This window comes from Manihot esculenta, chromosome 7 (assembly GCF_001659605.2).
Source record: "Manihot esculenta cultivar AM560-2 chromosome 7, M.esculenta_v8, whole genome shotgun sequence".
In the NCBI taxonomy this organism is placed as follows: Eukaryota; Viridiplantae; Streptophyta; class Magnoliopsida; order Malpighiales; family Euphorbiaceae; genus Manihot; species Manihot esculenta.
In genome coordinates this window covers 28,736,196-28,749,142 of record NC_035167.2, presented here as the reverse complement: position 1 = coordinate 28,749,142, position 12,947 = coordinate 28,736,196, and the positions used below count along the sequence as shown (strand labels likewise).

The window sequence follows — 12,947 nt, the reverse complement described above, 5'->3', positions numbered from 1 at the left end:
AGATCTGCGATTTGAATTTCAAATAATCTTCTGACTGAGCTTTCCTTGTTTGCTTTTGCTTCTGCACTTTCCTCATTTGAAAGCTTTCCTTTTCTGAAAACTTTCCTTATTTGGAAACTTTCCTTTTTTGGCACTTTCCTTTTTTGGCACTTTTCATATTTGGCACTTTTTGGCAGTTTTAAGAGCATTTTCTCCAAATTGTCTCTTTACAACTAATATCTGCAAAACATAATTAAAACCACAAAATTAAGCAGAAAAGATGTAAATAAACATCAAGAACATAATGATAAAATGGACTAAAATATGCTCTATCAAATACCCCCACACCTACCTTTTTGCTTGTCCTCAAGCAAATAAACATAGTCAAATAAGCTTTCTTTGCTACGTGATCCTTATTTCCACTTAAGCTCTTACTCTAGACACCTATTTTGAATCATTGCAGTGAAGAATACATGCATGAAGATTACTCATCTTCTTTCCTTGTTTCTCTTTACTTACCATGGCTAGGATTTGTTTTCCTCAAGAGAGACCATACATGCACATTTATTTGTTCAGATAAGACTTTTTCTAGCTTTCAGAGTGACTTGCCCTTACCTTGAAGTACTTTATTCAGGCTTTTGCACTTTAGATCTTGGAAAGGTCACCAACCTATTTTTGATTGAAGGTTTATATTTTTCAGTTGGTCACCTATCCAAGTGGCTACTAGCTCTGTTCATAGTCTTTTGACCATTGGAACAATTTTTAATTTGTGCTTTTGAGGTCTTTGCCCTTGCTGAATTTTCTTTCTCTCAATGATTTGGGCAAATCAACACCAATTGCTAAATCAAGTCATATTAAGTTCATTCACACAACTTTCAATTTATTCTCATCAATTGAGGGTCATCAATATATTTTTCACCATGGCAAGCTCAAAGATTCAATTCAAAAGGCAATTCTCAAACATGAATATAACTCACTGCAATTGATTCAACATAAGTTTAAAGAGTCATCACATCAATGGGGTCATGGAAAGAAAAGCTCATCCAACATAGTTCATATGATGAGTAAAGCATCTCAAAAACGGAAACAAAATAAATAATAATAAAAAAAAACTGTGGCTATCTGTGTGTGTTATTGAAAGCAAAAAAATGAAAAAAATTTCAACTAATGCAAGCAAACTAAAAATCAAAGCAAAAATAAACTCAAAAAGTAAAAATTCAGAAATATGCACCCCCACACCTAAATCATGCATTGTCCTCAATGTATAGGAAATATTAAAATGCAAAAGAAACTGAGTACTCCCCTGGGTGTGGTGTGCATGGTGCGATCCACTTGATCAAGGCTCAAGTAATTGGAGAAGGGAAGAGAGTCCCAACTGTATTGAGCAAAAAGTGTAGCACTCTTTTTTATTTGGTCATAGCCCATCCTACTTTTTCCATGTACTCATGAAGTAACATGATTAGCTTCTCCTCTTTCAAATGAGGTGTGCCTCTAGCCCTTATGTTTGCATTTTTGAGCACTTCCAACTTCAATTGATATTTCTCCATGGGTGGCTGCAATTTGGCATTAAGTTCAGGCAAAACAAATTCTACCTTATCTGGAGGTTTGGGCAGGCATTGATCTGCATGCTCCTTTGGTTTGGGCCATTGGACTACCATTTGTTCCTCCTGGGCATGGACTGTTTGCATTGGAAGGATGAAAGGAGTTTTAGTTTCCTCCTTCTGCATAGGACCTAACTGAGGTGGAAGACTGATTTGTGTTGGAAGCTGAAAGGACGCGCCTGAGAGGATTTCAGGTACTCCTTCTTGTGCAAGATTGATCTGCAATGGAAGAATGATCTGCGTTGGAATCTGTGGAACAAGGTTCGACGGCCGAAGGTCTTCAGTTTGCGGAGTGAATTGCGGTGATGGATTCGGCATCTGAAGATTGCTTGGGTTCGGCGGCCGAAAGATGGTGGAGTTCGGCGGCCGAATGTCTTCTATCTGCGCTTGGCCGTAGTCTACCTGTTGGATGCAACAGTCAGTTTCTTTCAATTCTGGCTCTTTCTGAGTCTCTTCCCTGCAAGGATCAGTGTTTAGCATATCATCTTTTATATCAAAAATATCTTTGTTCAAACAATCAATGATATCTAAATTATCAACAAGTTCTGTTTGATCTGTTTGTTGGGACAAACAGTATTCTGGTTGTGTTTCTTCAGCAACTTGTACTTGCCAACTTTCATCATCATCCCATACATCTTGAAGCTCTTCCTCTCTTCTTAACATGGTTGCATTCATTGACGCAGTCAGATGTCTTATGTCCTGTCGTACGCTTTGCATAGATGTGGTCATTTGGCCTAGGTCTTGTCGCACGCCTTGCATGGTGTTCACCATTGTTTCCATCATCTTTTCAAGTTGTTGGTAAGGATTTGGAGGTTCTGGTTGGACTTGATATCCTTGATAATCCTGGTAGTTGTTAGCCTCAGCATAGCCATAGTTTGGTTGGTCTCCCCAATATGGACTGTATGTGTCATGGTAGGGATCATGTCTTGGTTGTTCATAGAATCTTCCATATGTATGTACTTGTTGGTCATACTCATAACGTGTAGGACATTGATCAGTTGGGTGGCCTACATATGAATAGATCCCACATGGTCTTGGTGGCTGAAAGCGTTGAGCTCGACCTATGACATAGCTATCCACAAGAGAGGTTAGTTTTGAAATTCGAGAATCAAAATTAGATGTACTTACCTCATCCATGATTTTGGAATCTTAAGGAAGAATGTCCTTGAGTGCAGATTTGGCCATGAAAGAAAAATAAACAAGTTAAATCAATTCCCCGGCAACGGCGCCAATTTTTGACAGTGCGGTTGTCAAAGTCGGTCAAAAATAACCTTTCTGGTTATCAACAACTTACAACTGCAGATAGTGGTGAAAGGATCGAATCCACAGGGAATTGAAGACTTACCTATTTTCCTTATCAAGACCAATAAAATAAACTGAAATAAAAATAAACTGCAAAAGAAGAAAACTGAAAACGAGATAAACTGAAACGAGATAAAACTGAAACGAGATAAAACTAAAATAAGATAAAACTGAAACGAGATAAAACTGAAAACGAGATAAACTGAAATGAGATAAAACTGAAATGAGATAAAACTGAAAGAGAAATAAACGGAAAGCAAAATAAACTAAAACGAGATAAAACTGAAACCAACTAAACTGTAAGTAAAATGGGGGGTTTTGAGATTGATTTAATTAATCTAAAACTGAAAGCAATAAAAATAAGGCAAATAATAAAAATAAAGAGAAATAAATAATAAGAAAGATCTAGTTGAAGGATTGGATCCACTTTAGTTGTTGGGATTGATCATTGACACTTAGTTTCCTTTGGGTTGATTCAATAGATTAGTTATGGAGATGGAAGACGCTTCTCACCACCATTATCTCTCCTTATGATTAAACCAATTAGGGAACGTCCTCTAATTAATTACTAATTAACAAATTGCCAAGGAACGTCCTTGGGCCTTAGGCATCAAAACAAGTGTCAATTGCATTAAGAAATAGAGAGATCCAATCCTAGCTACCCAAACGTATGGAGATAACGCTAGATCATACAATTTCCTTGGGTTTTATCCCAAGTGTTCTTATGTAAGAATAATCTAAGCAATTACGGACTTAAATCATCCAAACTAACATATTATTACTTTGCAATCAAGAATCAACGTAGATCTAAACAACAAAGCAATATTAAAATCAAGCATGAAATTGCATAAATATTGAACAACCAAAAGTTAAACAATGTTTGATCAAGTCTCCCAATCCATAAAACAACCAAAGTATCACCTAATCTTCAACTAGAATAAAAGATTTCAGCCTCTCATGGCTGAAACCAAACCAAAAATAAAAGAAAAGAAGAAAGGTAGAAGAAGAGATGTGAATTTCGTAGGTGTCTCCCAAGGGGAGCTTAAGGGTCATGTAGAGGCTCCTTATGTGGCTTTTTATAGTTGAAAAGTGTTGCCCAAGGTCATACTTACTGCCCAAGAGGTATTTTCTGCCCAAGTTATGTCTGAAAAGGAAAGAATCGCGTTTTCCGGCTTCAGAAGGAAGGCTGCGCGCGAATGCTTTGCGGAAGGAAGCTGGTGTGCGCGGTTTGGTCTCAGAAAGGGAAAGAGGCGCAGATTGTGCTTCCTAAATAAGTTTAGATGCTGACCTTACTTCCTAATTAGTGTAGAGGCTGCCCAAGATGCTACCCATGCTCAACTTGTTGCCCAAGTTGTTACAGAAAAGGAAGGAGGCGCGCAGATGGCTCTCAGAAGAGGAAAGCGTGCAGATTGTTTCTGAATAGGAAGGATGCACGAATTTTGATCTTCAAAGGGGAAGATATGCTTGTCCATACATTCCTTTTTAGGTGGAGCCTCATTTGAAATTTGAATATTGAATGCAGAAGAGGAAGAGCATCTCTTTGAGATCTTGCTGCCTAAATAGGAAGATATGACTGCTGCAGTGTGTGCACATCTTTGAACAAGGAAAGAAAGATCTGCGATTTGAATTTCAAATAATCTTCTGACTGAACTTTCCTTGTTTGCTTTTGCTTCTGCACTTTCCTCATTTGAAAGCTTTCCTTTTCTGAAAACTTCCCTTATTTGGAAATTTTTCTTTTTTGGCACTTTCCATATTTGACACTTTTTGGCAGTTTTAAGAGCATTTTCTCCAGATTGTCTCTTTACAACTAATATCTGCAAAACATAATTAAAACCACAAAATTAAGCAGAAAAGATGTAAATAAACATTAAGAACATAATGATAAAATAGACTAAAATATGCTCTATCAATAGTGAATGAAATAAAAATATAAAAAATAATTATAAATTAAAATATTAAATTAAAAAGTTTATATTATAAGTCACAATAGTCTATAATGTCATTCCATCAGTCTAAAATTAAATAATCGAATCGAATAAATTAAAAATTAAAATTTTAATATTTATAAAAATTAAATCGATTTTGATTAAAAATTAAATTGAACTGAATCGATCTGATTCAATTTGATTTGATTCAATTTAATCGATTTAAAATTTTAATAATTTTTTATTTTTATTTTAATATTTTAAAATTTAATTAAAATATTTTTAACGTTAATATAATATAATCTCTTTATATTATTAAAAATAATATATTATTATTACTAATCGATTTAATTTAATTTTTTAATTTTTTTTAATTAAAATTAAATCAAATCAAAATAATAAATATTTTTAAAATTAAAAATTAAATCAAATTAAAATAAATAAAAAATCAAATTAAAATATTAAATTAATTCAATTTAATCAATTTTTACCGTTTAAATCAAATACTCACTGCTTCTATTCGTGCGAAAAGAAAAAATACCTAAAGAACTCAAATATATTTATTATATTACCCGTTTTGCCCTTAAGTTTTTCAATAATGTCTAAACCACCTCTTCTTTAAGTGCTTGGTGCCACTCCCACATATAGCCCGAAAAGCTGCGAAACCGCCGGCCCCTGTGTTGAAGAAAACTACTCGTCTCCCTCTCTTTCTCTGTCCATACCAAAAGATAACACGAAACATGGCAAAAGGGGATGATGCAGTTGCGAGAAAGAAGAACAAATCCAAAAGAAAGAAACTGAATAGAGAAAACTCTAATGTTTCCGCTCGTGTCGCTTCCATTATCGCCGCCAAAAAGCGCCGCCAGTCCGGTAAACGCCGAATGTGCCAGGTAAACTAACTCTTTTTCATCATCTAAAAGTCTGTTCTTCAAATTAAATGTTGTCGATTTTTTTTTTCAGTCTTCAATCATGATCGGAGTCTGGTTAATGCAGAGAAAATTCTTTTTTTTTTCCTCTTTCTTTTTGTTGCTGGTAGTATGGCAGATTGGATTTCGAATGTTATTTGTTCAGGCGTATGAAAATTAAGTTTGCTTTTAATGAGTTTGAAGCGATATGGTTAGAATTTAGTGTTAGGAAATACTAGTGTTGAAATTTTTACTTTTCTAGCTATATTAATTATCAAACACATCATAGAATTTTCTTCTTCGATGAACTTGATATGTTTTATGGAGCACCATGTTTCGGTGTGGGCACATTGGCTTGAGTGTCTAATTAGTTGCCTAGTCAAATTTTGCTTATGTACTGTATTTTTCACTTTAAGCATTAGTGATGTTGTTTATTGGGGTGTAAAAGCTTGGGGTTTCTTTTGTTTCTGTAGTTGTTCCTTTTCAGACAAGCCTTCATGTATTGGAACATTTGAATGATAGGCACAAAAGAGAAATTTTGCTAGTGACTTATCTATGCAACTTAGAATTGTTATATGATATTTTACTAGTAATTTTTCCCTTCTTTTGAGTATAGTGTTTTTTTTTTCTTTTGTAGTGACAAGTTTTTGCAATGGATTACATATGCTAAAAGTCTCTTTGAGATTTGGTTCAATACATTCTTTAATCTTTAATCTCTTGACTCTGCACTTTAGTCCTTGATGCATATGACGTGAATTTCACCTTATACTTTAATCCTTGAGAATTTAATAGTTACCATATTTTGGTCTCTGAAATGAAATCTTAAGATTTGACTGTACTTTGTTCCTGAATTGTTAATTATAAAAAACTTTTATCCTTTAAAATGTTCACCGATCAAAATTAATAGCATAAGGGCTAAATAATTATTTTGAAACATTAAAGAAGAAAATTTGTATTAGGCCTTCAGGAGGTTTTAGTAATTTATCATTTTATTTAACAAGATTATTAATTAATTAGAAAAATATGAACACTTGCTCTAACACATAGAACGTTAGTGCAAAGTTGTTTACATTCTTAACATTGTTACAGTAGCATACAACAAATTTGGAAATTAAACCTGATTTTTGTTCAATTTTTGCAAATTATTTGATTCTTGAAACAGGGAATGTGTTTCAGCCTTCCTACTCCAGATGATCCTTTCAATGAACAGCATGAAAAAATGGATTTCAAAGTGAAAGAGAAGAAAAAGATTGTTCAAGCCAAAGTGAATAAGAGAGAATTTGGTAGGGGAAAGAATGCTCCTTTGGGTCAAGACATCCATTGTAGGAAGAATAAAGATATAGATCATCTAGAACACAAAAAAGAGAAGATTGTCCTTGTGACAAGTGAAATGAAAAATTCGATCCTAACAAATGATAATTTAGGTCAGAAAAGCCCTGTTGATAGTGAAACCACAAAGATTCAACTAAATGAGAAAGATTATAATCATCAACAACGGGCCTGTGAAAACTCAGATTGCCCATCAAAATTTTTTATATTGTGCTTGAATGCAATAGAGAAAGCATTGCATCTGGAGGTTGCCTATAATAATGAGGACAAGCCTCTGTTTGCTAACCCTTGGGGAGTTGAATTTTTGAAATGCTATTCAACTGGAAAAGATGTACTGGACACTAGTGGATCTTCTTGTACAACTGAGCAAATTGCATGGATGGCTTCAGTTGCAGCTGATACTATTGCAAGAAAAGAGAAACAAGGTCTATGGTTTGCCAGTCCATTTCTTCTATTCCTTGTGCCATCCCAAGAAAAAGCTGCTGAGGTTTGTCATTTCTTTAAGGATCCTTTCTTCTGATCTTTAACTTTCCTAAAATAGTTTTTTTTTTTTGTAGTATGCCAGTGTCTGTGGCACTCACTTGTTGGTTTTACTTCCCTATTCATTTGAGTGGCACTTTATTTGCTGTTGATTCATGTTAGGAATGTTAAGGCTATTTTCAGTATGAAACATTTACAGAGAAAACTTGTACAATGAACTCAATTTAAATGTTATATCTGCATGACCTTGTTATGCTATTTACATGATATGGTGATTACTTGTGTGGAAATTCTGATCACACACCTTCTAAATTATGTTAGGTACGTATGGTTTGCAAACCTTTGAAAGATCTTGGTATACATACAGTGAGTTTACATCCCGGTGCCTCTTTGGATCATCAGATTCATGGGTAATACAAGCTTTTCTTTTTTACTCATGTGTTATGGTCTCATTATTTTTCTCTCTGTGCAAGTCTGCATGAATGAGTGCAATTATGCAGGCGTGTTTATTTTATTCTCCTGCTAATTATTAATGCTTTGCTTATGATTTATTTACATATTTGTTTTTTTTTTCTTAACTGTACATCTGTTTCTACTGTTTTTAACAATGGACTTCAGCTTCTTTTCCTTAATACATGTTTTTTCCTCTTTTATAGCCTGAAGAGTTGTGAACCTGAGTTTCTTGTTTCCACACCTGAGAGACTTATGGAGCTTGTTTCCTTGAAGGCCATCAATATATCTGGAGTCTCATTCTTGGTAATTTTTTAACCATTTATATTTTTTTACTTTATCCATAATCTTTATTATGTCTGATTGTTTCATAAACAGTTTGCAAAAGGAATTATGTATAGAACTTTGGAGACAATAATGATAATGGTTAAATTGTCTCCATTTTCTTATACATATGATTAATTTTCTATTTTAGGATAGTGATTTATTTTATGTAATGATGTTCTTTGTTTCATAGGAGCTTGGATTACTGTCCTGAAAAGTTTTTCTGCATTGTATTCATATATTTATTTGATTAGAGTTACAAAGCCTAACTGTCAATTTTACCAATGGTAATCAGTAATGTGATTGCTAAATTGATTTGTCAATGTTTCTTTCTAGTCAAGGATCTTTATGTGCAATTTTATTTGTTCATATTTTGTTGCAGGAATGCTCTACCTTCTTCCATATTTACAAACACTTATGCAATCCTGCTTTCTTATTTATATTTTTACTATTTAGTACACACACACAGTGTAGGGTGTCCATAGACAAAACTTTTTTCTAATGTCTTATTTTGGAAACCTTTTTTTTTTCTATTTATTTATTTATTTACTTACTAAGGTTGGCGATCATACTTAATTATCTGGTCTTTGGTGGGACATTTAGGCACAATCTTTGTTTGGCATGCTCAATAGCCGTCAATGATGATGTCAATATTCTCTTTGGTTTTGTTAGTTTTATCATTATCCTAAGTTTCATAAGTTTTAATGGATGAGCTATTCTATGGCCAATTTATCTAATTTTTTTTTTTTTTGTTTATTTTTATGCATGGATAGGTTGTTGATGGACTGGATTGTCTTAATCAAGATGGTTACCTTGATACTCTAAAATCCATCAGGCAATGTATTTCAGGGAATCCTAACACTGTGGTTTTCAACAATTGCTTCAGTCATGAATGTGTTCCAGTTCTGCAAAATCTTCTCTCAGTATCTATTCAGAGATTGTCTCTCAGCCATTCCATTGGCAGTCAGAGTGCATGCATTGTCCAAACTATAAATGTTTGCTCTTCTGAAGAAGAAAAACTTTCGAAGGTGTGTACACTGCAATATCAAGATGCCTAATATGTTAAATTCTTTTTGTGAATCGAAATATTTTAAAACCAAGTTCCCTCTTCATACTTTATGTTTTTTTTTTTCTTATGATATAGCTAATGTAGTGGTCCTTTACTTTTATTGCATATGTTCTATGTTCTATTCCGATACTTTGTCCTTTCAAAGAGAGCTGTTATTTTGTGTCAAGGCAAGTGCTCCCTTTGTAGGAGTAACTACTTTACTGTTTGTTTCTTTTTTTTTTTTTTTTTTTTTTCATATGAACTCCGAGGCTGATTGCAAACCTCAATGCATGAGGCATATTTCGTTTGTTTGTAGAATTAGCTGATCATAAAAAGAATGGGAGAAAAGAACAAGCATGTGAAGCAGTGTTATGATAATCTAATGTATAATATATTGGAAGTACTGTATCCATTTGACTATACGACTAGATGAACCAGTTGGTTGTTTAGTAGGTGCTTAGAGATGACTTAATATACAGTGAGTGAACTTCCTAGATTCATGGTTGGCACAGTATCCCAGGCCCTTATTACTTTAAGAACTGCTGCATTTAAAGGATGGAATTCTTCTTTGACCTTGAGTTGAAATTAGAAACTAAATTTGTTTACAGTGTGTCAACTATCTTGGATTGTCATTTGTCCCATTATGTTATTCGACATTCCCTTTTTCATCCAACTCAAGATGCCACAATTAGTTTTCCATTGAGCATTTTATCTTGTTAATATCTTCCTGATATCTCTTGCCTAGTAGGCTGCACTATAACCAGTGTTATTAAATCCGGACCAGACTCGAAACCAGTCTGGTTGTAATTGAATCAAACAAGGACCCAAACTATCCCTGCAGTGGGGCCAATGAACCCACTGCAGTGGGGCCAATTTTTATTCGGTTTTAACATATAATTGATATTTCATATTATTAAAAAGATATTACATGTAGAATATTTTTATGTTTTACTCGTAAATATTGAAAAAAATAAAATAATATATAGTTAATCTTGTAATGTCCCTCATGTTGAACCATTGACCTACTGGTTGAACGCTGATCCATCTACCTGGTTCCTAGCTGGGTCAACCTTTGGTTCAGGTTTAGTAAAATGATCATGACTTACATGGTAATATCAAATTCTCGTGGCACTGGTTGCTAGGATTTCAGTGAGGTTTCCTCCAGTCCCCCCCCCCCCCCCCCCTTTTGCTTTTCTTCTTTTTCTCTCTCATTTGTTTGGTCAATTAACTCATGTTATTTTAAGTCTCTTTTGTTGAACTAGCAGAAAGTTTTTGACAAAAAATTTTACAGGGCCTCCAAGTTTTGCGTGATACTTTTGGAGACCCACTATGCTTCCATAATTTAAAGGTTCTATACATAGTTGGAGGAGATGACAAGTCTGCTAATTTACTTGAGACCCTTAAAAGCAATCGTTATTCTGTTTCAAAAGGCTCAGATTTTGATATTCCAGATGTTGATAGCAGGTCAGTATGAAAGCCTTGTGCCTTTCTCAATATTTTCCTGTGTATGGATTGGATTGTGTCTTCTTCTAGCATCCACTTCTCGAATTTGAATTTATTTGTCTTTCTGTGTTTCCTTTCTCTCATTATCTGATACTTCATCTCTTGTTTATGTAACTTATATTAGTCTTCATCATTTGTTCAGCTTGGATTCAGATCGTGGGAAAAAACCTACAATCTCCATGATAAATGCAGAGCACATCAGTACTGCTGATTTAGGCATCTACGAGATAGTTATTTTAAGCAATTTTGTTCTCTCCATTGACATTTATGTTAAAGTTCTCACAAGAATGGCTCGGCACAGTACCCGTGGTGTTTTGCATAGCTTTTTGACTGAAGAAGATGCACCACTTGCTGGATCATTGATTGAAATTCTTGAACAGTGTGGGCAGGCAGTGCCTGAAGGTCTCAGAACATTGCATATTAGATCATCCATGTTAGAATCATGAAGTTTAAATGTCTTCTTTCCTTACAATTCCTTCCACATCCCAAGAATTTTCCGTCTGAAACGAGTGTTTGAAGCTCTTGCAAATGGTGCAGTGAAGATGGGTTCTGCAATACGAAGCATTCTTTTTATTGGTTCTGAAGAAACTACAGATAACAGCCTGAATCACGTAGGGTTTGGCAAGTGATATTAAGAACTCCTGAGTCTTTGATCAATTGGTGAGGAGAATTATCGATTTTCGTGATGAAAATTCGATTTGGTTTATACTAGACAGCATATGTTAGAAAGTTCTGATTGTTGTAATTTTGCCAAACGCATTTCTTCATGTCCTGAAAAATTTTGGACTCTTTTTCTAGCTTGTGATTATTCTTCAGTTATCAGGTCACGTGGTAGAGAGCTTTGATGAACTCATTATAATAGAGATTTACTCTCGGAATTATTTTAATTGTTAAAAAAAAAAAGTTGTTTGTAGATGTGAAAAATCAATAAATTAGAATTCAAGTTATTTACTGCTAAAACTAATTATTAAAAAAATTTACTATGAGAATAAAGGAAGGCGAGGAATGACAATAAAGACCAGAAAATATGAGAAAAGAAAAGGAAGTAAAAGAGAATAGACGATAGCAATCAAGTTAAAAGTAAACAAGTACGAATGAAAAATTAAAATTATATATTAATAGGCGGATTTTATTATATTTTAAATTTAATTTACCTGTCAGGATATAATGAATGGATAAATTTTTTTTATATAATTTATTAATAAATTTATTTTTTTTTAAAAAAAAATATTGATAAATTTAGTAATAAATTTAAAGTTGGTAATAATTGATTCTAAAAATCATTGGTAAATTGAGAAAGTAGTTTTTTAAGTCATGCAATTTATTAAGGTTGTATTTGAATTTAGAGATCAAGATTTGAAATTTAAACTTCAAATACTGAAATTAAAATTTAGAGTTCATATTTTTTAAGTTTTCCAAACAATATATATAATCTAAAATTAAATCCATAGATTTAAAGCCAAAAATCCAAATATAAAATAATAAATTTTGAAATTCATTAGAATATACACGTCATTTTTTTAAGGTATATGATTTAAATTCATTTATAAGTTTTTTTTTTCTAAATAAAAAATGGGAGAGAAGAATATTAGATTTTAAATGATAAAAATTAAAATTTACTATTAAATTATATAATATAAATAAATTAATTAAATTTTATTTTTCAATTTAAATTTATTTTTAAATTATCGTTAAAAAAATAATTAATTAAAATAAAATAAAATAAAATAAAATAAATATAGTTTGTATATGATAAGTGATAGTTTTATTTCATCACTTAATAATATTAAAAATATAAATTTAAATTGAAATATAAAATTTAATATTTTTTTGCCATTCGCTGTAACTTCCATCTTGTAATTTTTTTTTTATATAGATATTAATTTATTAGTTAATTTTTTAATATATCCCTACCTAAAATAAATAGTAAAAAGTAAAGTGTAGTGGTTTTAATAACAATTTAATAATAAAATAATATAAATTTATTATTTTTAATTATATTAATTATATTTTTTTTAGTTCACGTGAATTTAATTTCTATATCGATCTCCGCATATCTGAATGACCTCATAGGTACTGGATTATTCGGAAACCTATCTCG

The 12,947-nt window shown here is 32.6% G+C and overlaps 1 protein-coding gene across 1 annotated transcript; it reads left to right on the top strand.

Moving 5' to 3' along the window:
• Positions 1 to 5,443: 5,443 nt before the first annotated feature.
• On the top strand, positions 5,444 to 11,646 carry LOC110608261 (ATP-dependent RNA helicase DBP3). The gene is made up of 7 exons (XM_021747475.2): positions 5,444 to 5,697; positions 6,875 to 7,528; positions 7,843 to 7,931; positions 8,178 to 8,277; positions 9,069 to 9,323; positions 10,635 to 10,807; positions 10,989 to 11,646. The coding sequence occupies exons 1-7, from the start codon at positions 5,548 to 5,550 to the stop codon at positions 11,290 to 11,292; spliced, it is 1,725 nt and encodes a 574-aa protein (XP_021603167.1). The 5' UTR covers positions 5,444 to 5,547; the 3' UTR covers positions 11,293 to 11,646.
• Positions 11,647 to 12,947: the final 1,301 nt, after the last annotated feature.